Raw genomic sequence first — 24,867 nt, 5'->3', positions numbered from 1 at the left:
ATCAAGATCCTACTCTACACCCAATTGTCCAATCCTTGTGGAGCCCAGTGTACCACGCAACAAAAGAGATTTAACAAAGGTAAGTTCTTACCATAAATCTCGTTTTATTAAGCCTTGGATGGGGATAAAGTGGACGGAGATAAAGTAGCACCCAATCAGCTCCTACATTAACTGCCTTTTTTCAAACACAGCCTTTGACATGGCAGTTAGGAGCTGATTGTCTGGTACTTTATCTCCGTCCACTTTATCTCCATCCAATGCTTAGTAAATAGTCCTTCAAAAAACTACCTATTAGGTGATTGCATGTAAGTTATAATCTTAACTGTTAAAAAGGACCCCTGGCCTTGTGCTGTTTGTAAACAAGAACATGTTTTTAATACACTGCTCAAAAAAATAAAGGGAACACTAAAACAACACATCCTAGATCTGAATGAATTAAATATTCTTATTAAATACTTTGATTTTTACATAGTTGAATGTGCTGACAATAAAATCACACAAAAATCATCAATGGAAATCAAATTTATTAACCCATGGAGGTCTGGATTTGGAGTCACACTCAAAATTAAAGTGGAAAAACACACTACAGGCTGATCCAACTTTGATGTAATGTCCTTAATACAAGTCAAAATGAGGCTCAGTAGTGTGTGTGGCCTCCACGTGTCTGTATGACCTCCCTACAATGCCTGGGCATGCTCCTGATGAGGTGACAGATGGTCTCCTGAGGGATCTCCTCCCAGACCTGTACTAAAGCATCCGCCAACTCCTGGACAGTCTGTGGTGCAATGTGGTGTTGGTGGATGGATCGAGACATGATGTCCCAGATGTGCTCAATTGGATTCAGGTCTGGGGAACGGGCGGGCCAGTCCATAGCATTCAATGCCTTCATCTTGCAGGAACTGCTGACACACTCCAGCCACATGAGGTCTAGCATTGTCTTGCATTAGGAGGAACCCAGGGCCAACTGCACCAGCATATGGTCTCACAAGGGGTCTGAGAATCTCATATCGGTACCTAATGGCATTCAGGCTACCTCTGGCGAGCACATGGAGGGCTGTGCTGCCCCCCCAAAGAAATGCCGCCCCACACCATTACTGACCCACTGCCAAACCGGTCATGCTGGAGGATGTTGCAGGCAGCAGAACGTTCTCCTTGGCGTCTCCAGACTCTGTCACGTCTGTCACATGCTCAGTGAGAACCTGCTTTCATCTGTGAAGAGCACAGGGCGCCAGTGGCGAATTTGCCAATCTTGGTGTTCTCTGGCAAATGCCAAACATCCTGCATGGTGTTGGGCTGTAAGCACAACCCCCACCTGTGGACGTCGGGCCCTCATACCACCCTCATGGAGTCTGTTTCTGATCGTTTGAGTAGACACATGCACATTTGTGGCTTGATGGAGGTCATTTTGCAGGGCTCTGGCAGTGCTCCTCCTGTTCCTCCTTGCACAAAGGTGGAGGTAGCGGTCCTCCTGCTGGGTTGTTGCTCTCCTTCGGCCTCCTCCACGTCTCCTGATGTACTGGCCTGTCTCCTGGTAGTGCCTCCATGCTTTGGACACTATGCTGACAGACACAGCAAACCTTCTTGCCACCGCTCGCATTGATGTGCCATCCTGGATGAGCTGCACTACCTGAGCCACTTGTGTGGGTTGTAGACTCCGTCTCATGCTACCACTAGAGTGAAAGCACCGCCAGTTTTCAAAAGTGACCAAAACATCAGCCAGAAAGCATAGGACCTGAGAAGTGGTCTGTGGTCACCACCTGCAGAACAACTCCTTTATTGGGGGTGTCTTGCTAATTGCCTATAATTTCCACCTGTTGTCTATTCCATGTGCACAACAGCATGTGAAATTGATTGTCAATCACTGTTGCTTCCTAAGTGGACAGTTTGATTTCACAGAAGTGTGATTGACTTGGAGTTACATTGTGTTGTTTAAGTGTTCCCTTTCTTTTTTTGAGCAGTGTATTTAATTGTATCCCCAGTTCTTGTCTCCATTGTTTTTTAGTCTTTTGCTGTACTGATTCAGCTTACACACTTACCGAACTATATATAAAAAAATGCACTTTTTATGACTGAATTAGGCAAATAACATTAACTTAAAGTATGTCCAATACATTTTTCTTTTAAAGGGAATCATAAAAAAAAAAAAACAACATCATCATCATCGGTACAAACATTAATAGTTACAACATTGACAATCGATGATCGGAACATCACAACTTACTTTTTCCTGCTTGTGATCCTCTCTGCAGCCTCCTGAGTTTCTTAGGGAAGGTGAAGGCTGCTTATATTTACTTTTCCCCAGCGGCTGCTAGTGTATGCAGCCTCTGGGTAGGGGTGCTGACAGATCAGCATTTATCGACAGGCACTGGGTGAAAGGATCGAGGAAGCAGAGGGATGTGCAGGTTCTTCTGAGAGCTGAAATTGCAGGAAGCTTCTATACTTGTATCCGCACAGTAAGCTTTCTGACAGGTCGCATCAGATGTGACTATGTTAGGGAAAGCCCAGCCTGGTGTGGTCGCATCTGATACGACCATGCAAGGCAAGTGGTTAAAATCAATACTTCGGGGAGTATCCTATTAGCAGCAGTACTTTCTCCCTACAAACTGGTTCGTCGGGGGCTATCCTATTAGTCCTGTTGCTGGAATCATTTCTTCCAATGCCGGCAATTATCAAGGATTATACTTCAGGTGCCTCTTACACCCGAAACATAATCCACGATAAGGGGCCACTGGAGACACAAGTACACATGGGAAAGGGGACTTATCCCTTAACCCATGTATTTTCGTGCGATCACGGGTCCAATTTTGGGCGAACAAAACAACCTCTAATTGGATATCCCCCGATAATGACCATCCTTCATACATTGTGATATCTGACTGTTTTAATCTGCCAAAGCAGCTTCAGGGGTACTAGGATACCACCCTTAATGTTTCTTTGTGCTTTTAATTGTTTGACAATGTGTGTGTTATGTTGCTATAGTTACATTGTTACAAGTCTTTGAAATATTTTTGTACTGTATTAAAAAACACAAATGCTATTATCTACTGTAATTAGTAATGGCTAAGCAGTTTTTTGTACTGACTCTTATGCAGTTGCAGTGTTATTATAGTTGGGTATGAATTGCTGGTGGTCGGGATGTCGGCGGTCAGAACACCGACCACAACATCCCGATGATGAGAATCTTGACAGGGGCTAAGTAAGTACAGTGCTTTGCTAAAGTATTCACCCCTGTTTTGAGTCGAGGGAAGATGGATGGTACTAAATACAGGGATATTCTTGAGCAAAACCTGTTTCAGTCTGCCTGTGATTTGAGACTGGGACGGAGGTTCACCTTCCAGCAGGACAATGACCCGAAGCATACTGCTAAAGCAACACTTGAGTGGTCTATGGGGAAACATTTAAATGTATTTAATGGCCTAGTCAAAGCCCAGATCTCAATCCAATTGAGAATCTGTGGTCAGACTTGAAGATTGCTGTTCACAAGCGGAAACCATCCACACATGAATGATCTGGAGCAGTTTTGCCTTGAGGAATGGGCAAAAATCCCAGTGGCAAGATGTGGCAAGCTCATAGAGACTTATCCAAAGCCACTTGCAGCTGTAATTGCTGCAAAAGGTGGATCTACAAAGTACTGACTTTAGGGGGGTGAGTAGTTATGCACCCTGAAGTTTTCTGTTATTTTGTCCTATTTATTGTTTGTTTCTCAAAAAAAAAAAAAATCTTTAAAGTTGTAGTCATGTTCTGTGAATGAAATGATGCAAACCTTCAACAATCCATTTTAATTCCAGGTTGTGAGGCATCAAAACATGAAAAATGCAAAGGGGGTGAATACTTTTGCAAGGCACTGTATACTTACCTTCCCCCAATGCCCCTGTATCCCTAACTATCCCTTTCTGCAGCATTAACCCTAACCTACCCTCCACACCCTTTTACGCAGCCTTAACCTATCCCTCCCTCCCCTGCAGCTTCACCCTAATCCTGCCGGGGGTGCCTAATCCTCCCTTTCCCGGGACCAAAACCTAACCCTCCCCCCAACAGCCTAAACCTGATCAGATCTCGTTATTTTGGTACAAAATTGAATAAAGACTTTTTAGATTGTCTATGGTTTACCTTTGAACTTATTTGAAAAAAATATTTTTTCAGCTATTTTCTTGGGTTCATACCGCTTGCCTTATGAAGATATCAAAAAAAGTATCCTAGAAATTGATGAAACACATCTGTCAGAATCTATGGTTCAGGTAAGGTAAATAAGTAAACGTGTTACTTAAACTGAGCATGCACTGTACAATTATTTGGCAGATCATCTGCCAGATCTAGCTGGTTGGAATGAAAATCTAGTAATGGGTGAGAGCAAATGACAATTTACCATTTATTCCCAATGACAATGAGCAAATAACGACCATTTGCTCTGGAAAACAGACCAAAAGTGTATTTCTCAAAAATTGGTTAAATAATGTATTTAACCAGTTTGAATTACATATTTTGTCTGTTTTCCAGATTTTGGGAGCAAATGTTCTATTGTCATTTGTGCTCATCCATTACCAGAGTATCATTCCTACAAGCCAGATCTGACAGATACAGTAGTTGTACAGTTTATGCAGAGCTTTAGGCATGCCCTTGATGCAATTTAAAATATACATGTCATAGCTGTTAGGGCTTCTTCCTTACTAGATTTTACACTGGTATTTTTTATTTTTTTAAATATTGTTACCTGAGTTCATTAAAAAAAATAAAAAATAACAGCAATAATGTTTTTTATTCTTTTAACCATTTATAGCTATAGATTTTTATGTTTTTTTAATCCCTGAAAAATGACCTTAATAATTTACAAAAAATATAAAAAAGGTGTAAGTGGTACAAAATTAAGCTAAATGTTTCAATGTTTAATTTAACATGTTTGTTGCATACACACTGGACGATATGAACCTTGATGTTATCGAAATAGCCAACATTGACTTGTTGTAGAGATGACAGAAGACCTTGTTAACGACCCGCAGGAACGCGCATCGTTGACTATATAGTGTGTACACATTGGACAATTTGACAAAAAAGTCCTTATTGGCAATACAGTCACAATTATTTAAGAAATGGGATAGTAATGGATCATAAACATTCAAATAATTTCTATGATAAGTGACTTATTTCTGCAGATTCATAATATCTCACATATATAATTTAATATGAATATTCTGACTACTATATTTGCAGCGCCTTAACCAAATGTTGTTCTACACCAACTAAAAGATTATAGCTTTCTACGCTGATGGCATAGCAGTAGATAAGCTATCTGCAATATCTTCATACTGCATCTCCGATTCTTGGCATAATTTTGTGACATCATACTAATGAAAGCTAATACAGGTTGAGTATATTTTATCCAAAATGCTTGGGACCAGAAGTATTTTGAATATCGGATTTTTCCGTATTTTGGAATAATTGCATACCATAATGAGGTATCATGGCGATGGAGCCCAAAGCAATGCACAGAATGCATTTATGTTTTATATACACCTTATACACACAGCCTAAAGGTAATTTAAGCCAATATTTTTATAACTTTGTGCATTAAAGAAAGTGTGTGTACATTCACACAAATCATTTTTTGTTTCATATAAACCTTATACACACAGCCTGAAGGTCATTTAAGACAATATTTTGAATAACTTTGTGTATTAAACAAAGTTTGTGTACATTGAGTCATCAGAAAACAAAGGTTTAACTATCTCACTCTCACTCTAAAAAATCAGTATTTCGGAATATTTGGATATGGGATACTCAACCTGTATAATGGTTTATGTGGAATACAGTATACACTGCACATTTTATCATATAAGGTCCTTTGAACTACTGTATGTGCTGTATATGATATAACGATGTATGCCTACATATCTGCCTTGTGAATTCATTTAATACAGTTGGATAGGTAAAATGACAAATGTTAAAAATGGAAAGTACACTTTTTTCAGGGCTTATCCTGGGCGCGGCCAGTCACTCCACAAAATACCTTGATATTTTCATCATCTTATATGCATTGCAATCCTTTATTTTTTATTGTGACCCATCTTACCACCCCATGTTATACTGTGATGGAAAAGGTGCCACATGTAATAAAAAGAGAAGCTAAAATGGTCGGAGATTAGATTTTGATGCACAGTGTGTTTCTAGAGAGAGTGCCTCTCTACAGTTCTAAAGGGATTCTAGATTGTGGAGGAGTCTCCTGAGAATGGGATGTGTATCCTACGGGCATGGGGGTAGACATGATCCTACAGTGTGCTTGCTGTGCGGCATGCAGATGAAGACTGAGGGCTTGCCTTATAAATAGTTCTTTCCATTCTTATGGTTTTTTATGGTCCTTACTGCATTACATTAATAGTAATATGGTCATTTTGTATATATTTTAATTTTAGCATAAATGAATAAAACTTTGCTTTGCTACATTTTCGTACATGACTCTTGAATTCAAATATTTCTCTCTTCTCTTAAATAGAACTTAATAAAACATATGCCTGAACAATCTAAGTTGACGGCTTTGGCCAAACTGAAAAGTGAATACAGCAGCTTGTCAGAACCAGAACAATTTGGTGTTGTGGTGAGTATAAGTGTTTCTCAATCTGTTTCATGCAATTTTATCTTTAAAAAGAATTGTTTGATGACACAATTGCATTTGTGACTCTATCAAGCTGAATGGGTTTAGCAGAGGATGAAGGAGATGTAAATCCACTTTAGTGCTAGACAGCTTTTTATAGCTATGAGATAAAAGGTGTTGAGATATACAGTATTATCTGTGCTAATTCCCATAAATGGTTTTCATCTAAAGGTCACAGTGGATATAATTTATGTACAGATGTATTTCTAAAATGATGTCATTATGACTGGGAAAAGGTACAAAAGTTTTAATAAATGAGTCCTGAAGAAATTCACACTCAACAATTTTTATTTTACATTCTGCACGGAAAATATTTTGCACATATCCAGTTTATGAAGCTATATCCTGGTTGAGCCGGCAGAAAATATTTGTGGTTTCCCAGATCATTTTCATTGTTGAGATGTTAGTGATTGATTAGACCTCACTTCTATACCATCTCTTTAAAGTTGTTTTGCAGCAATGTGTACACTGTCTGTGGATGGTTCTGAATGATGATGCTCAGTGCACACACTGCCATAGCTTCATGTGAACAAAGTATTTGCAATGTAGTTGATTGGTAATCTGTAGGTTTTCAATATATTGATGTCCCCAGCTTGATTATCTGAAATAAAAGTTGCTATTTAATATATATATATATATATATATATATATATATTTCTCTAACGTCCTAGTGGATGCTGGGGACTCCGTCAGGACCATGGGGAATAGCGGCTCCGCAGGAGACAGGGCACAAAAGCAAGCTTTTAGGATCACATGGTGTGTACTGGCTCCTCCCCCTATGACCCTCCTCCAAGCCTCAGTTAGGTTTTTGTGCCCGTCCGAGCAGGGTGCAATCTAGGTGGCTCTCCTAAAGAGCTGCTTAGAAAAAGTTTTTAGGTTTATTATTTTCAGTGAGTCCTGCTGGCAACAGGCTCACTGCATCGAGGGACTTAGGGGAGATATTTTCAACCCACCTGCGTGCAGGATGGATTGGAGTCTTAGGCTACTGGACATAGCTTCAGAGGGAGTCGGAACACAGGTCACCCTGGGGTTCGTCCCGGAGCCGCGCCGCCGATCCCCCTTACAGATGCTGAAGATCGAGGGTCCGGAAACAGGCGGCAGAAGGCTCTTCAGCCTTCATGAAGGTAGCGCACAGCACTGCAGCTGTGCGCCATTGTTGCTACACACTTCACACTGAACGGTCACGGAGGGTGCAGGGCGCTGCTGGGGGCGCCCTGGGCAGCAATATTTAATACCTTTGATGGCAAAGAATACACCACATATAGCCATTAAGGCTATATGTATGTATTTAACCCAGGCCAGATATCTCAAAACCCGGGAGAAAAGCCCGCCGAAAAGGGGGCGGGGCTTATTCTCCTCAGCACACAGCGCCATTTTCCTGCTCAGCTCCGCTGTGAGGAAGGCTCCCAGGACTCTCCCCTGCACTGCACTACAGAAACAGGGTAACAAAGAGAAGGGGGGCATATTTTGGCGATATTTATATATTTAAAGCGCATATAACAAAAACAACACCTTTTAGGGTTGTTTATATACATTTTATAGCGCTTTTGGTGTGTGCTGGCAAACTCTCCCTCTGTCTCCCCAAAGGGCTAGTGGGGTCCTGTCTTCGATAAGAGCATTCCCTGTGTGTCTGCTGTGTGTCGGTACGTGTGTGTCGACATGTATGAGGACGATGTTGGTGTGGAGGCGGAGCAATTGCCGGTAATGGTGATGTCACCCCCTAGGGAGTCGACACCGGAATGGATGGCTTTAATTATGGAATTACGTGATAATGTTAGTACATTACAAAAGTCAGTTGACGAAATGAGACGGCCGGAAAACCAGTTAGTACCTGCTCAGGCGTCTCAGACACCGTCAGGGGCTGTAAAACGTCCCTTACCTCAGTCAGTCGACACAGGTACCGACACAGATGAATCTAGTGTCGACGGTGAAGAAACAAACGTATTTTCCAATAGGGCCACACGTTATATGATCACGGCAATGAAGGAGGCTTTGCAGATCTCTAATACTGCAGGTACCTCAAAAAGGGGTATTATGTGGGGGGTAAAAAAAACTACCTGTAGCTTTTCCAGAATCAGAGGAATTGAATGACGTGTGTGATGAAGCGTGGGTTAACCCAGATAGAAAACTGCTAATTTCTAAGAAGTTATTGGCATTATACCCTTTCCCACCAGAGGTTAGGGCGCGCTGGGAAACACCCCCTAGGGTGGATAAAGCGCTCACACGTTTATCAAAACAAGTGGCGTTGCCGTCTCCAGATACGGCCGCCCTCAATGATCCAGCAGATAGGAGGCTGGAAACTACCCTGAAGAGTATATACACGCATACTGGTGTTATACTCCGACCAGCAATAGCCTCAGCCTGGATGTGCAGTGCTGGGGTAGTGTGGTTGGATTCCCTGACTGAAAATATTGATACCCTGGATAGGGACAGTATTTTATTGACTCTAGAGCAATTAAAGGATGCATTTCTTTATATGCGAGATGCTCAGAGGGATGTTTGCACTCTGGCATCGAGAGTAGGTGCGATGTCCATATCTGCCAGAAGAAGTTTATGGACGCGACAGTGGTCAGGTGATGCGGATTCCAAAAGGCATATGGAAGTATTGCCATATAAAGGAGAGTAATTATTTGGGGTTGGTCTATCGGATCTGGTGGCCACGGCAACTGCCGGCAAATCCACTTTTTTACCTCAGACCCCCTCCCAACAGAAAAAGACACCGTCTTTTCAGCCGCAGTCCTTTCGCTCCTATAAAAACAAGCGGGCAAAAGGACAGTCTTATCTGCCACGAGGCAGAGGAAAGGGTAAGAGAGGGCAGCAAGCAGCCCCTGCCCAGGACCAGAAGCCCGCCCCGGGTTCTACAAAGCCTTCAGCATGACGCTGGGGCTTTACAAGCGGACTCAGGAGCGGTGGGGGGTCGACTAAAGATTTTCAGCAATCAGTGGGCTCGCTCACAGGTGGACCCGTGGATCCTGCAGATAGTATCTCAGGGTTACATGTTGGAATTCGAAAGATCTCCCCCTCGCCGTTTCCTAAAGTCTGCTTTACCAACGTCTCCCTCAGAAAGGGCGACGGTATTGGAAGCCATTCACAAGCTGTATTCTCAGCAGGTGATAGTCAAGGTACCCCTCCTACAACAGGGAAAGGGGTATTATTCCACACTATTTGTGGTACCGAAGCCGGACGGTTCGGTAAGACCTATTCTAAATCTGAAATCCTTGAACCTGTACATACAGAAATTCAAGTTCAAGATGGAGTCACTAAGAGCAGTGATAGCGAATCTGGAAGAAGGGGACTTCATGGTGTCCCTGGACATAAAAGATGCTTATCTGCATGTCCCAATTTACCCCTCACACCAAGGGTATCTCAGGTTCGTGATACAAGACTGTCATTATCAGTTTCAAACGCTGCCGTTTGGTTTGTCCACGGCACCTCGGGTCTTTACCAAGGTAATGACCGAAATGATGGTTCTTCTACGAAGAAAAGGCGTATTAATTATCCCTTACTTGGACGATCTCCTGATAAGGGCAAAGTCCAGAGAACAGCTGGAAGTCGGTGTAGCACTAACCCAAGTAGTGCTTCAACAACACGGGTGGATTCTGAATCTTCCAAAATCTCAATTGTCCCCGACAACACGTCTGCTGTTCCTGGGAATGATTCTGGACACGGTTCAGAAAAAGGTGTTTCTCCCGGAGGAGAAAGCAAGGGAGTTATCCGAACTTGTCAGGAACCTCCTAAAACCAGGAAATGTGTCAGTACATCAATGCACAAGAGTCCTGGGAAAGATGGTGGCTTCTTACGAAGCAATTCCATTCGGCAGATTCCATGCACGAATATTTCAGTGGGATCTGCTGGACAAATGGTCCGGATCGCATCTGCACATGCATCAGCGGATAACACTGTCACCAAGGACAAGGTTGTCTCTCCTGTGGTGGTTGCAGAGTGCCCATCTGTTAGAGGGCCGCAGGTTCGGCATACAGGACTGGGTCCTGGTGACTACGGATGCCAGCCTACGGGGCTGGGGAGCAGTCACACAGGGAAGAAACTTCCAGGGTGTATGGTCAAACCTGGAGACGTCTCTTCACATAAATATACTGGAGCTAAGAGCGATCTACAATGCTCTAAGCTTGGCGAAACCGCTGCTTCAGGGTCAGCCGGTGTTGATCCAGTCGGACAACATCACGGCAGTCGCCCACGTAAACAGACAAGGCGGCACGAGAAGCAGAAGAGCAATGACAGAAGCTGCAAGGATTCTTCGCTGGGCGGAAAATCATGTCATAGCACTGTCAGCAGTGTTCATCCCGGGAGTGGACAACTGGGAAGCAGACTTCCTCAGCAGACACGACCTTCACCCGGGAGAGTGGGGACTTCATCCGGAAGTTTTCCACATGATTGTGAACCATTGGGAAAAACCAAAGGTGGACATGATGGCGTCTCGCCTCAACAAAAAACTGGACAGATATTGCGCCAGGTCAAGAGACCCTCAGGCAATAGCTGTGGACGCTCTGGTAACACCGTGGGTGTACCAGTCAGTGTATGTTTTTCCTCCTCTGCCTCTCATACCAAAGGTACTGAGAATTATACGGAAAAGGGGAGTAAGAACAATACTAGTGGCTCCGGATTGGCCAAGAAGAACTTGGTATCCGGAACTTCAAGAGATGCTCACGGAAGATCCGTGGCCTCTACCTCTAAGAAGGGATCTGCTTCAGCAGGGACCTTGTATGTTCCAAGACTTACCGCGACTGCGTTTGACGGCATGGCGGTTGAACGCCGGATTCTAAAAGAAAAGGGCATTCCAGAGGAAGTTATTCCTACTTTGATTAAAGCTAGGAAGGAAGTGACCGCACAACATTATCACCGCATTTGGAGAAAATATGTTGCGTGGTGTGAGGCCAAGAAGGCCCCAACGGAAGAATTTCAATTGGGTCGATTCCTACATTTCCTGCAGGCAGGATTGTCTATGGGCCTCAAATTGGGGTCTATTAAAGTTCAAATTTCGGCCTTATCAATCTTCTTCCAGAAAGAATTGGCTTCAGTGACTGAAGTACAAACTTTTGTCAAGGGTGTACTACATATACAACCCCCAATTGTGCCTCCAGTGGCACCGTGGGATCTAAACGTAGTTTTGGATTTTCTCAAATCTCATTGGTTTGAGCCTCTCAAATCGGTAGATTTGAAGTATCTTACATGGAAAGTAACCATGCTATTGGCCCTGGCTTCAGCCAGGAGTGTTTCAGAGTTGGCGGCTTTATCGTACAAAAGCCCATATCTGATTTTCCATTCGGACAGGGCAGAACTGCGGACACGTCCTCATTTTCTCCCTAAGGTGGTTTCGGCTTTTCACTTGAACCAGCCTATTGTGGTGCCTGCGGCTACTAGCGACTTGGAGGACTCCAAGTTACTGGACGTTGTCAGAGCATTGAAAATATATATTTCAAGGACAGCTGGAGTCAGAAAATCTGACTCGTTGTTTATCTTGTATGCACCCAACAAGATGGGTGCTCCTGCGTCTAAGCAGACGATTGCTCGTTGGATCTGTAGCACAATTCAACTTGCACATTCTGTGGCAGGCCTGCCACAGCCTAAAACTGTAAAAGCCCACTCCACAAGGAAGGTGGGCTCATCTTGGGCGGCTGCCCGAGGGGTCTCGGCATTACAACTTTGCCGAGCAGCTACGTGGTCAGGGGAGAACACGTTTGTAAAATTTTACAAATTTGATACTCTGGCTAAAGAGGACTTGGAGTTCTCTCATTCGGTGCTGCAGAGTCATCCGCACTCTCCCGCCCGTTTGGGAGCTTTGGTATAATCCCCATGGTCCTGACGGAGTCCCCAGCATCCACTAGGACGTTAGAGAAAATAAGAATTTACTTACCGATAATTCTATTTCTCGTAGTCCGTAGTGGATGCTGGGCGCCCATCCCAAGTGCGGATTGTCTGCATTACTTGTACATAGTTATTGTTACAAAAATCGGGTTATTATTGTTGTGAGCCATCTTTTTTAAGAGGCTACTTCTTTGTTATCATACTGTTAACTGGGTTCAGATCACAAGTTGTACGGTGTGATTGGTGTGGCTGGTATGAGTCTTACCCGGGATTCAAGATCCTTCCTTATTGTGTACGCTCGTCCGGGCACAGTACCTAACTGAGGCTTGGAGGAGGGTCATAGGGGGAGGAGCCAGTACACACCATGTGATCCTAAAAGCTTGCTTTTGTGCCCTGTCTCCTGCGGAGCCGCTATTCCCCATGGTCCTGACGGAGTCCCCAGCATCCACTACGGACTACGAGAAATAGAATTATCGGTAAGTAAATTCTTATTATATATATATATATATATATATATACAATATCCTCTATATTGTGTAACAAAACTAATAGCACCTGTCACTTTAAGAACTGTCAGTATTCAGATCTGAAATAATTAGATGCATAGTATTTGCTCACAGGTTGATCATTTTGCTTGACCCAATTGCATGAAGCACAGGCCCCAAGACACAATTTACAATGCAGGAAGGAAATTAAGCACTTCATGTTCTATCCAATCATGTTTGATACAGTTACAGAAGAGCCTGTTTGTACCCTTCTTATGAACCAAGAGTGTTTCAAACCTATAACCAGCAATTGAGCTGCTATTGGTGAAGTGTTGGATTATTTGAATACATATATGTAAGCATGTAGCAAACATTTTAGTTTATGTGGACATCCTTGTACTCTACCCCTATATGTTTCTCATTGACTTTAAATATCAAATTCTCACAACTAAGAGTACTCAGTGACAAATGCATTATATTTGCATATTTCTAAGAATTATAATGTACACTTAGTAAATGTAAAAATATAACAATATTTGCCAGAACAAATCTGAGATTACCAAGGCTCTTAGGAACAGTTGGCAAGTATGCACATCACTTCAGACTTTTTGTTTCCCTTCACAAGGAGAGGCCAGTCATATGCAACCTGCAGCCTTAATCATGTTTCAAGTTCTCACCATCTCCTCATCTGCAAACAATAGTAGCTCTTAAAGCCTTTTGATTTTAGGGTGTTTTGTTTTAAAGGCCCCCTCCCCCCAATTGCTATTTAAAATCTACTGATTTTAGATTATAATTTAATGGCAGATAAGAACCACACAGTCTGCTCATGTACTAAAGGGTTAATTAATTTTTGTCGGGACCCAATTAACATACCTGCATATTTTTGGATTGTGGGAGTAAACCGGAGTACCTGTAGGAGACCCACGCAAACACAGGGAGAGCATACAAACTCCACAAAGTTAGGGCCGTGGTGAGAATGAAACGCATGACCTCAGTACTGTGAAGCAGTAATTACACCATCCATACTGCTGGAATGTGGATGATTCCTGCAAATCATGGGCTGTTACATTTGGGCCTCTTGTCTCTAAATAATTGCAGAAATCAGTGAGACATTGGATCTAGGGTCCAATACGGTTATCCGGAGTATCCCTAAATGGCTCATCACATACATCCTAGGAATTATGCTACCCCCTACAGTTTTTTTTTCTCTTAGGTTTAGTTCCTACTCTACACACAGAAGAAAATCACATTGGGTGTAGTTTTAGTATTGTGTGTGGGAGGACCAATTTGTTACAATACATTACTAAGCTGGACTGCTTTTTGTGATTTATACCCTTAGAAAAGATAGGTGGAGTTTATTGTTCTCTTTATTGTTCTCTGATTGACAGGCAGAGGTGTTCACGGGCCGGTGTTGCAGGGGCCTGTGACGCGGTGGTGGCTGTAGGAAATGGCAGGTTCGGGGTGGCCGCTGCGACCTGGAAAATGGCCGCCCTGCTTCTGTCTTCCCAGCCTGGCAGCGGAAGCAGAGTGACTTCCATTAATCAGCAATGTGATCGCAGTTCATTTGCGATCGCATCACTGTTGGACGGCCTTATCCTGTACTGGGTGGCTCCCAACATGCGATCGCAGCGAGTTGCAATTTTGCTGTTTTAACAAAATTGCTTATGAAGCTGAATAAGGTCCATTGTATGAAGCACAAACATGTTGGGGTACTTAACTAAGCAATGTTTTCCCCCAATTTTTGAATTTGACCATTTTTATATTTGTTAGATCTTTGTACGTTTAATTCTATTTTGGATTGGAGAATTGACATTGTAGATGGGAAGTCAGATGAGTTCTGCGCAAAGTTGTCCTTCATAATTGCATCCCACAGTAAAGGATTTCTATTCTGTTGGTCCCTCTAGAATGGTTTAAAGCAGAAAATTATATAGCTATTTCATAAAATACATTCCTTTCTTTAATCAGATGAGCAGCGTGAAGAAGCTCATTCCACGTCTCAATGCAATTCTATTTCGCCTTCAATTTGAAGAGCAAGTAAACAACATCAAACCAGATATTATGGCTGTCAGTGAAGCATGCGAGGAGATAAAGAAAAGCAGAAGCTTCGCTAAACTGCTGGAGATAGTGTTACTCATAGGAAACTACATGAATGCTGGATCTCGGAATGCACAGACCTTCGGATTTAACCTCAGCTCTCTTTGCAAAGTGAGTGTTCTTTTACTAAATTGTTTCTCACATTATTTGGAACTGTATCATTCTGTTGTACTTTAAAGTGAAAATATTGTGAATACGTATCTGACTAAGCCAATAGGAGGAATCTACTGCCAAAGGAGCACTGCCTACATGCTTAGTTTTTTTTTTTTTTTAAATCAATAAATTGTGAGGTGAAATGTTATTGTGTGCAAAGGAAAATATATTTTCTCTAACGTCCTAGTGGATGCCGGGGACTCCGTAAGGACCATGGGGAACAGACGGGCTCCGCAGGAGACAGGGCACCCCAAGAAAGAATTAGGAATACTGGTGTGCACTGGCTCCTCCCTCCATGTCCCTCTTCCAGACCCCAGTTTGAATCTGTGCCCGGACGAGCTGGGTGCACCTTAGTGAGCTCTCCTGAGCTTGCTAAATAGAAAGTATTTTGTTAGGATTTTTTTATTTTCAGAGAGATCTGCTGGCAACAGACTCTCTGCTACATGGGACTGAGGGGAGAGAAGCAGCCCTACTAACTGCGGATAGGTCATGCTTCTTAGGCTACTGGACACCATTAGCTCCAGAGGGATCGAACACAGGAACACACCCTTGGTCGTCCGATTTCAGAGCCGCGCCGCCGTACCCCTCGCAGAGCCAGAAGCCGGCGTGAGAAGCAAGAAGATGTCAAAATCGGCGGCAGAAGACTCCAGTCTTCATATGAGGTAGCGCACAGCACTGCAGCTGTGCGCCATTGCTCCCACATTAAACCCACACACTCCGGTCACTGTAGGGCGCAGGGATGGGGGGGGGGGGCGCCCTGGGCAGCAATTAGGTACCTCTTGGCAAAAGCAGCATATATACAGTTGGGCACTGTATATATACAGGAGCCCGCGCCAAAATTGTACATGAAAGTGGGACAGAAGCCCGCCGTCGAGGGGGCAGAGCTTCTTCCTCAGCACTCACCAGCGCCATGTTTTTTCTCTACAGCACCGCTGAGAGGAAGCTCCCCAGTCTCTCCCCTGCAGTTACAAGGAGAGGGTAAAAAAGAGAGGGGGGGGGCACATAATTAGGCACAAAAATCAATATAAACAGCAGCTACTGGGTTAACATTAAGTTACTGTGTTATTCCTGGGTTAATAGCGCTGGGGTGTGTGCTGGCATACTCTCTCTCTGTCTCTCCAAAGGGCCTTATGGGGGAATTGTCTTCAGATGAGCATTCCCTGAGTGTGTGGTGTGTCGGTACGTGTATGTCGACATGTCTGAGGTAAAATGCTCCCCTAAGGAGGAGATGGAGCAAATATGTGTGTGAGAGGGTGTCTCCGTCGACAATGCCGACACCTGTTTGGATATGTGTAATTAAGGGCTAAGGTGAATTTATTGCACAAAAGATTAGAGAACAGACAGGAAACCTACCCATGACTGTCCCTATGTCGCAGAGACCTTTAGAGCCTCTCAATGCTCACTATCCAAAATAATAGACACTGATATCGACACGGAGTATGACTCCAGTGTCGACTACGATAATGCAAAGTTACAGCCAAAATGGCAGAAAAGTATTCAATATATGATTATTGTAATAAAAGATGATTTGCATATCACTGATGACTCATCTGACACAAGGGTACACATGTTTAAGGGGAAGAAAGCTGAGGTAAATTTCCCTCCTCTCATGAAGAAAAAGAGCGGGAATCTCCAGACAAGAGACTGCAGTTTCCCACAAAGAATTCTCAGGGAGTATCCTTTCCCCACTAGGGCCAGGATATGATGGGAATCTTCCCCTAGGGTGTCACGTTTGCCCAAAAGGTAGCCCTGACGTAACAGCTATTCTCAGGGATCCTGCAGATAGCGTGCACATTCTGGTACACGACTCAGACCGGCGATTGTGTCGGCATGGGTTTATAGCGCTGTGGCAGCGTGGACAGGTACCTTATCAGCAGAGATTGAGACCCTAGTATGTATATAGATATACATATGTATATATATATATATATATATATATATATATTAAAGATGCTGTCTTAAGAGATATGTATATATAAAACATGCCCAAAGAGACATGAGTATACTGGGTCCTGGAGTCAAAGCTATGTCGATTTCTGCTTGACGTGTCCGGTAGAATATGCAATGGACAGATGATGCCGACTTAAGAGGCATATGGAAGGCTGAGGATTGTGTGGAGAAGGGTTCTCGGACCTGGTCTCCACAGCTATAGCTGGTAATTCTGATATTTTGCCTTATATTCCTGCACAGCCTAGGAAAGCACGACATTATCAAATGCAGCCTTTCGAATAAAGGTACAAGAAAGTCCGAGGTGCGTCCTTTCTTGCCAGAGGCGGGGGCAGAGGAAAGAAGCTGCACAACACAGCTATTTCCCAGGAACAGAAGTCCTCTCCGGCCTCTACAAAAATCCACCGCATGTCGCTGGGGCTCCACAGGCGGAGCTAGGCCCGGTAGGGGCACGCCTTCGTAAGTTCAGCCAGTTCACTCCCTGTTAGATCCCTGGGCAATAGATATTGTGTCTCAGGGATACTAGCTGGACTTTGAGAAGATGCCCTCTCACCGACGGCCCTGCCGGCTTCCCCACGACGAGAGGGAAACCGTGTTAACTGCAATTCACAAATTGTATCTTCAACAGGTGGTGGTCAAGGTTCCCCTCCTTCAACAAGGAGGGGGTTATTATTCGACCATGTTGTAGTCCCGAAACCAGACGGTTTGGTCAGACCCATATTTAATTTAAAATCCCTGAACATATACTTGAAAAGGTTCAAGTTCAAGATGGAATCGCTAAGAGCGGTCATTGCAAGCCTGAAAGGGGGAAATTTATGGTGACTCGGGACATAAAGGATGCATACTTTCATGTCACCATTTATCCACCTCATCAGGCGTACCTCAGAATTGCGGTACGGGATTGTCATTACCAATTTCAGACGTTGCCGTTTGGTCTCTCCATGGCCTTGAGAATATTCGCCAAGGTAATGGCGGGAATGATGGTGCTGCTGCGGAAGCAAGGTGTCACTATTATCACGTACTTGGACGATTTCCTCATAAAAGCGAGATTAAGAGAGCAGTTGCTGAACAGCGTATCACTTTCTCTGGAAGTGTAACGGCAACACGGCTGGATTCTATATATTCCAAAGTTGCAGTTGGTTCCTACAGCTCATCTGCTTCTCCTAGGCATGATCCTAGACACAGACCAGAAAAGGTTTATCTCCCGATAGAGAGAGCTCAGGAGCTCGTGACACTGGTCAGGAATCTATTAAAACCAAAACAGGTGTCAGTGCATCAATGCACTCGAGTCCTGGGAAGGAGGGTGGTATCATATGAGGCCATTCCCTTCGGCAGGTTCCATGCGAGGACCTTCCAATGGGACTTACTGGACAAGTGGTCTGGATCACATCTTCAGATTAATCACCCTATCCCCCAGGGCCAGGGTCTCTCTCCTGTGGTGGCTGCAGAGTGCTCACCTTCTCGAAGGTCACATATTCGGCATTCAGGACTGGGTCCTGGTGACCACGGATGCAAGCCTCCGAGGGTGGGGGGCAGTCACACAGGGAAGAAATTTCCAAGGGCTGTGGTCAAGGCAGGAGACTTGCCTTCACATCAATATCCTGGAACTAAGGGCCATATACAATGCCCTAAGTCAAGCGGAGACCCTGCTTCGCGGCCAACCGGTTCTGATTCAGTCAGACAATATCACCGCAGTGGCTCATGTAAACCGCGAAGGCGGCACAAGGAGCAGGGTGGCGATGGTAAAAGCCACCAGATTTCTTCGCTGGGCGGAGAATCACGTAAGCGCACTGTCAGCAGTGTTCATTCCGGGAGTGGACAACTGGGAAGCAGACTTCCTCGGTAGGCACGACCTCCACCCGGGAGAGTGGGGACTTCATCAAGAAGTCTAAATGCAGATTGCAAGTCAGTGAGAACTGCCACAGGTGGACATGATGGCATCCCGCCTCAACAAAAAGCTGCAGAGATATTGCGCCAGATCAAGAGACCCTCAGGCGATAGCTGCGGACGCACTGGTGACACCGTGGGTGTTCCCGTCGGTCTATGTATTTCCTCCTCTTCCTCTCATACCCAAGGTGCTGAGAATCATAAGGAAAAGAGGAGTGAGAACAATACTCTGTCCCGGATTGGCCAAGAAGGACTTGGTTTCCAGATATGCAAGAAATGCTCACAGAGGACCAGTGGCCTCTGCCTCTAAGACAGGACTTGTGCAACAGGGGCCCTGTATGTTCCAAGACTTACCGCGGCTGCGTTTGACGGCATGGCGGTTGAACGCCGGATCCTAGCAGAAAAAGGGATTCCGGATGAGGTTATTCCTACGCTAATAAAGGCTAGGAAGGACGTGACGGCTAAACATTATCACCGTATATGGTGAAAATATGTTGCTTGGTGCGAGGCCAGGAATGCCCCTACAGAGGAATTCCAGCTGGGCCGTTTCCTTCACATCCTACAGTCGGGAGTGACTTTGGGCCTCAAATTGGGGTCCATTAAGGTCCAGATTTCGGCCCTATCCATTTTCTTTCAAAAAGAACTGGCTTCTCTTCCTGAAGTTCAGACGTTTGTAAAGGGAGTGCTGCATATTCAGCCCCCGTTTGTGCCTCCAGTGGCACCTTGGGATCTTAACGTGGTGTTGAGTTTCCTGAAATCACACTGGTTTGAGCCACTTAAAACCGTGGAGTTAAAATATCTCACGTGGAAGGTGGTCATGCTATTAGCCTTGGCTTCGGCTAGGCGTGTGTCAGAATTGGCAGCTTTGTCACATAAAAGCCCCTATCTGGTTTTCCATATGGACAGGGCAGAATTGCGGACTCGTCCACAATTTCTGCCAAAAGTGGTGTCATCTTTTCATATGAACCAACCTATTGTGGTGCCTGTGGCTACTCGTGACTTGGAGGATTCCGAGTTACTAGATGTAGTCAGGGCTTTGAAGGTTTATGTAGCCAGAATGGCTAGAGTCAGGAAAACTGAGTCGTTGTTTATCCTGTATGCATCCAACAAGCTGGGTTCTCCTGCTTCAAAGCAAACTATTGCTCGCTGGATCTGTAACACGATTCAGCAGGCTCATTCTGCGGTTGGCTTGCCGCTTCCAAAATCAGTTAAAGCCCATTCCACTAGGAAGGTGGGCTCTTCTTGGGCGGCTGCCCGAGGGGTCTCGGCATTACAGCTTTGCCGAGCGGCTTCTTGGTCAGGTTCAAACACCTTTGCAAAGTTCTACAAGTTTGATACCCTGGCTGAGGAGGACCTTGTGTTTGCTCATTCGGTGCTGCAGAGTCATCCGCACTCTCCCGCCCGTTTGGGAGCTTTGGTATAATCCCCATGGTCCTTACGGAGTCCCCAGAATCCACTAGGACGTTAGAGAAAATAAGATTTTACTTACCGGTAAATCTATTTCTCGTAGTCCGTAGTGGATGCTGTGCGCCCGTCCCAAGTGCCGACTTCTTCTGCAATACTTGTATATAGTTATTGCTTAAATAAGGGTTATGTTATGGTTGCATCAGGGTAATCTGATGCTCTGTTGTTGTTCATACTGTTAACTGGGTAAGTTTATCACGAGTTATACGGTGTGATTGGTGTGGCTGGTATGAGTCTTACCCTGGATTCCAAAATCCTTTCCTTGTACTGTCAGCTCTTCCGGGCACAGTTTCCTTAGCTGGGGTCTGGAGGAGGGACATGGAGGGAGGAGCCAGTGCACACCAGTATTCCTAATTCTTTCTTGGGGTACCCTGTCTCCTGCGGAGCCCGTCTGTTCCCCATGGTCCTTACGGAGTCCCCAGCATCCACTACGGACTACGATAAATAGATTTACCGGTAAGTAAAATCTAATTTTAATGTATAGTTTAAGAAGCTAATTGACCTTATTTAGCAATTACAATGCCACTTACATAATTCAATACTGAATTTTTTTTTTATTGCAATTAGTGATTTCTTCCTTGTAGCAGTGTTTTATTTTGTTAAACTATACTAATGGTACCTTGCCACCCTGCAAACCTTGGGTTCCGGGTATTTCTAGATAATCAATATTATACAGATGTGTCCTCCAACACCTAGTCTCAACAAGTCTTGCAGTGTGAGACACCTCGCGTGAGTGAGCCACACCAAGCGATACAGTGTAGAGACTTTTATTTATTTTTTGCGTCTTATTTGCATCACACACACAGCGAAACACCACTCAGTCTGTACCAGAGACCATGGGCTGTGACTTTAACAGCACAATAATTTGTTTTACATATGTACATAATCACAGATGAAGTACAACAGACCTGGGTTTGAAAAAAATTCAGTGCAGTATTAATCAGTGCAGTCTCTTGAAACAGTTTTGTTGCATCTCAATTTAGGACATATTTTAAACCAATTCATGTGCGTATCTAGTACACTGAGACTGATATTTTTCTGTGTCTGCAATGCAAATAAGACGCCAAACTTAAATGAAATTACAGTACACTGCTCCTGTTGGGGCGTCTCACTTGCATTGGGCATCTTGCGCCCTCTGGAGTTTAGATGCTAGGTGTATGAGGAAACATCTGTAGCACATTTTGCACTTTCATGTGTGAGGACCCCCTTCAGTAGCAATTTACATATTGACCAGTAGAGCGTTGATTTTTTTTTTTTCTAAATTTTGTTTTATCTTGTGCTACGTGTTTCAGGTTGATGGTTTCCTTAATATATTGTATATAATACGTAGAGAAACTGTTCACCACACAATATGCGTATACATGCAATGATGGTAACTGAATTCTTTTTTTAATTTGCTAACAACACAATTAAAATTATACTGGAAGATTGCTGTGTACAGTTATTATTGTGATTGCTATGGTAACATTTAACTATGTTAATTGAGGTTTAAACTCCTAAGTCATAGTTATTTTAATGCGAAGTATTGCACACATTAGCACACAACCACTTTAATACAATATATTTACAACACTGAATTGCCATTATTGTGCCAAATCAACGTAAGAAAAAAAGGTTGCTTCCAAAAGAGCCATTATCATTATCAGTGCGCACTTGCACCAGCCTTATACCTGATGCGAGAGATCCCTTTTAAATGAGATGGATCTCTAATTACAAACTCTGCATAGACCATTATTCCACCTACGTATTTGTGAATGCTCTGCTACCACCCTAGTTATGCACATTCAGCCACAAGTGGAGTTAGAAGCACATATGTGTGCACTCTGCTACGGAACATACACTGGGAACGGTTCAGACCCTGTCGCAGATGTGCTAAAATCGCTATGTAACAATATATGTACATGTGCATGCGCCTGTACGCACGTGTGCAAGGTCCTAAACTGCGTTCTCTTCAGAGCACAGTTTAAGACCTGGAGAGGTGTTTTCTTGGCGTCAGTGCTCCATTTTAGGGGCATGATCCGGACCGCTAGGCTGCACAAGCAGAGGTCTTCTCGAAACATGCAAAAGCATCACAGCTGTGTGATGCTTTTGCATGTGTGCGGGGGTAGGATCAGGATCCGGCATGCAGTGTGGACTTGCCCTGTGCTGGCATCCCACCGCATGTGAAAGAATTAACCGTAGATGTGCGTTTTCTCGCACATCTTCGATCAGATGTGAATTCAGCCCACAGTTGTAAATACCCGCAACATTTATATACAGAATGAACTTGTGTGCAATTCTGAATTGGCCAGTACCAGAATAAGGTGTGAATTTTGAATTATCTTTATGCTGTGATAAGAGAGCAAAGTGAATGTCCCACATTGAAGAAATGCGATCAGTGATGTCCCAGTCTCCATATTCAGGCCTAAGGAGGTTTTGTTTTTGTTTTTTTGCTGGACATGTTATTTTTTGTTTCTTTCTAGTGCTCTTTTGTATTGATCCTCTTATACAAGTACAGCCGTATATACTGTAAAGCTAATTACCTAAACCAAGGACAAGCCAGCAAAGATAAAGAATGTCTTGGGTTTCATAGCACATGAATATTATTTTCCAGATGAATATTGTTGACATATCTTGGACTAGTTGTGTGTAAAGGGAATGATAATAATAATAATCCACCAACTCAGATGGAGGCATTAATCAAATTAAAGAAAATTGAATTAATGAAGATATTTTTAACTATAAAAGATTTTAAGCAAGTAGGATCTAAAACATTCCATTCCCAGTAAATTCTAGATGTAGAGGAATGTGGTTCTGAAGGTTACATATTACGGTGTCAGCTATGTTGGGCTGACATTTCCAGTATATGATACAGTAGCTCGGTAGCAAAGTATAGGTATTTTTTAGATTTATAGGTACATTTCAGTTTGCTAGGCTACCTCATTAAGTCTTACATTTGTATTACCTTTTAGGTTGTCAATAAAAAAAAAAAAAAAAAAATATATATATATATATATATATATATATATCCCAAATGGGACTGGCACTCTCCTGGCTGGCGTTCTGGTACCCCGGTGCCCTCTGTAGTAATAGTAATGCAGATATCCAAAAAAGAACAGCGGCACTCGAGGATTTAGGTGAAGTAATCAATTTGTATTCAAGAAGATGATTACGTAAAAGCCAACGTTTCGGGGCTTACATGCCCCTTTGTCAAGGTGTGTAACTGTGAAAGGTGATGGAGCTTACCTTATATCCCCGTGAGGTCCGAGTGCAGTGCGCGCGTGAAGGTGACGCCGCCCGACTTCCGGTCGCGGCTCTGTGACGTGTGACGAGGTGCGCCTGTAGCCAAGGTAACCGGAACGCTAAAGACATCCGCCGCAAATGGGCAGTGACCGGATAGAAGTGCGCGTATCCATGGCAACAGGAGCCCTGCAGTGCTGAGAGCTGTGAGGGGTGTATCCGTGAACCGCCTGCTAGAAAAAATAAATGAAATGAAATGAGTGAAAAAAGTGCATTGTGCTCGCTGCCTGGGTACATGGGAACCATCACTGTACCCTGGGGCACGGTACGATCCGGGAGCCAGGGGATAAGTGGATATGTCACAACCTGGTGGGGGCCTGACCTCGGTGGTGTGTCAAAAAACATTGTCTGGCAAATGAATAAGCCATAAAGGTGTGGATTTGAAGTCACTACTTTAATGAGTCTGGCTCACAATGCCAATAAAACTCTGATTGTAAAGTATGGCTAGTCCTAACATATAGTTGGCGGCAAAGTCAGTATGCGACGGGGGCTGTACAAAGGGGACAGGCTTCCACCAGGTCTTGACCGCCACAGGCTCGTGAAAAAAAGTGCGGATGAAAACTTTGGGCTGTGTGTGGATGGAAAAGTGACAATATCAAGTTGTACAGTACTGGAACACATTATGGGGCTGCTATGCCCTGGACTATGCGATGATGGCTATAGAAAAATGTTCCATGAGAACTTCTCATTAAGTCCTCCCGGGCTGATGGTGCCCAATTCGAAGATCCATTTGGACTCTATGTGGAGTAGTCTCCGGTCCCTGTCTCCTCCTCCGATGATACGGGGTACGTGGTCAATAATCTGTTGTTTCAAGTCATTCAGAGAGTGACCCATCAGGGCGAAATGCCTTGCCACAGGTTGATCCGATGGTTTGCCTAATAAGGCCTGCTTGATCGCTGACCTGTGAAGGGCCATCCTCTCTCTGAGTGTTCTGATGGATTTGCCCACGTATACTAGATGGCACGGGCAGGTGAGTATGTACACTATATGTGTAGTGGTGCACGTGACTACATGCCTGATCTGATACACTTTATCTTTGTGTGGGTGCTTGAAGGAGGATCCTGTAGTCATATTATTACAAGTGGTGCA

At 44.0% G+C, this 24,867-nt stretch overlaps 1 protein-coding gene across 6 annotated transcripts in view; it reads left to right on the top strand.

Annotated features, from left to right (window-relative positions):
- The window catches only part of DIAPH3 (diaphanous related formin 3), a 1,416,707-nt gene that overhangs the window by 835,755 nt on the left and 556,085 nt on the right, over positions 1 to 24,867 (top strand). For all 6 annotated transcript variants that reach the window (XM_063952903.1, XM_063952906.1, XM_063952905.1 and 3 more), the window contains 3 exons: positions 4,144 to 4,238; positions 6,488 to 6,589; positions 14,920 to 15,159. In XM_063952903.1, coding sequence (XP_063808973.1) covers positions 4,144 to 4,238; positions 6,488 to 6,589; positions 14,920 to 15,159 — 437 coding nt within the window. The remainder of the gene's footprint in view (positions 1 to 4,143; positions 4,239 to 6,487; positions 6,590 to 14,919; positions 15,160 to 24,867) is intronic.

The sequence above is a fragment of the Pseudophryne corroboree genome, chromosome 2 (genome assembly GCF_028390025.1).
Source record: "Pseudophryne corroboree isolate aPseCor3 chromosome 2, aPseCor3.hap2, whole genome shotgun sequence".
In the NCBI taxonomy this organism is placed as follows: domain Eukaryota; kingdom Metazoa; phylum Chordata; class Amphibia; order Anura; family Myobatrachidae; genus Pseudophryne; species Pseudophryne corroboree.
The sequence above is the reverse complement of the archived record's forward strand: the minus strand, read 5'-3'. Positions and strand labels throughout refer to the sequence as shown.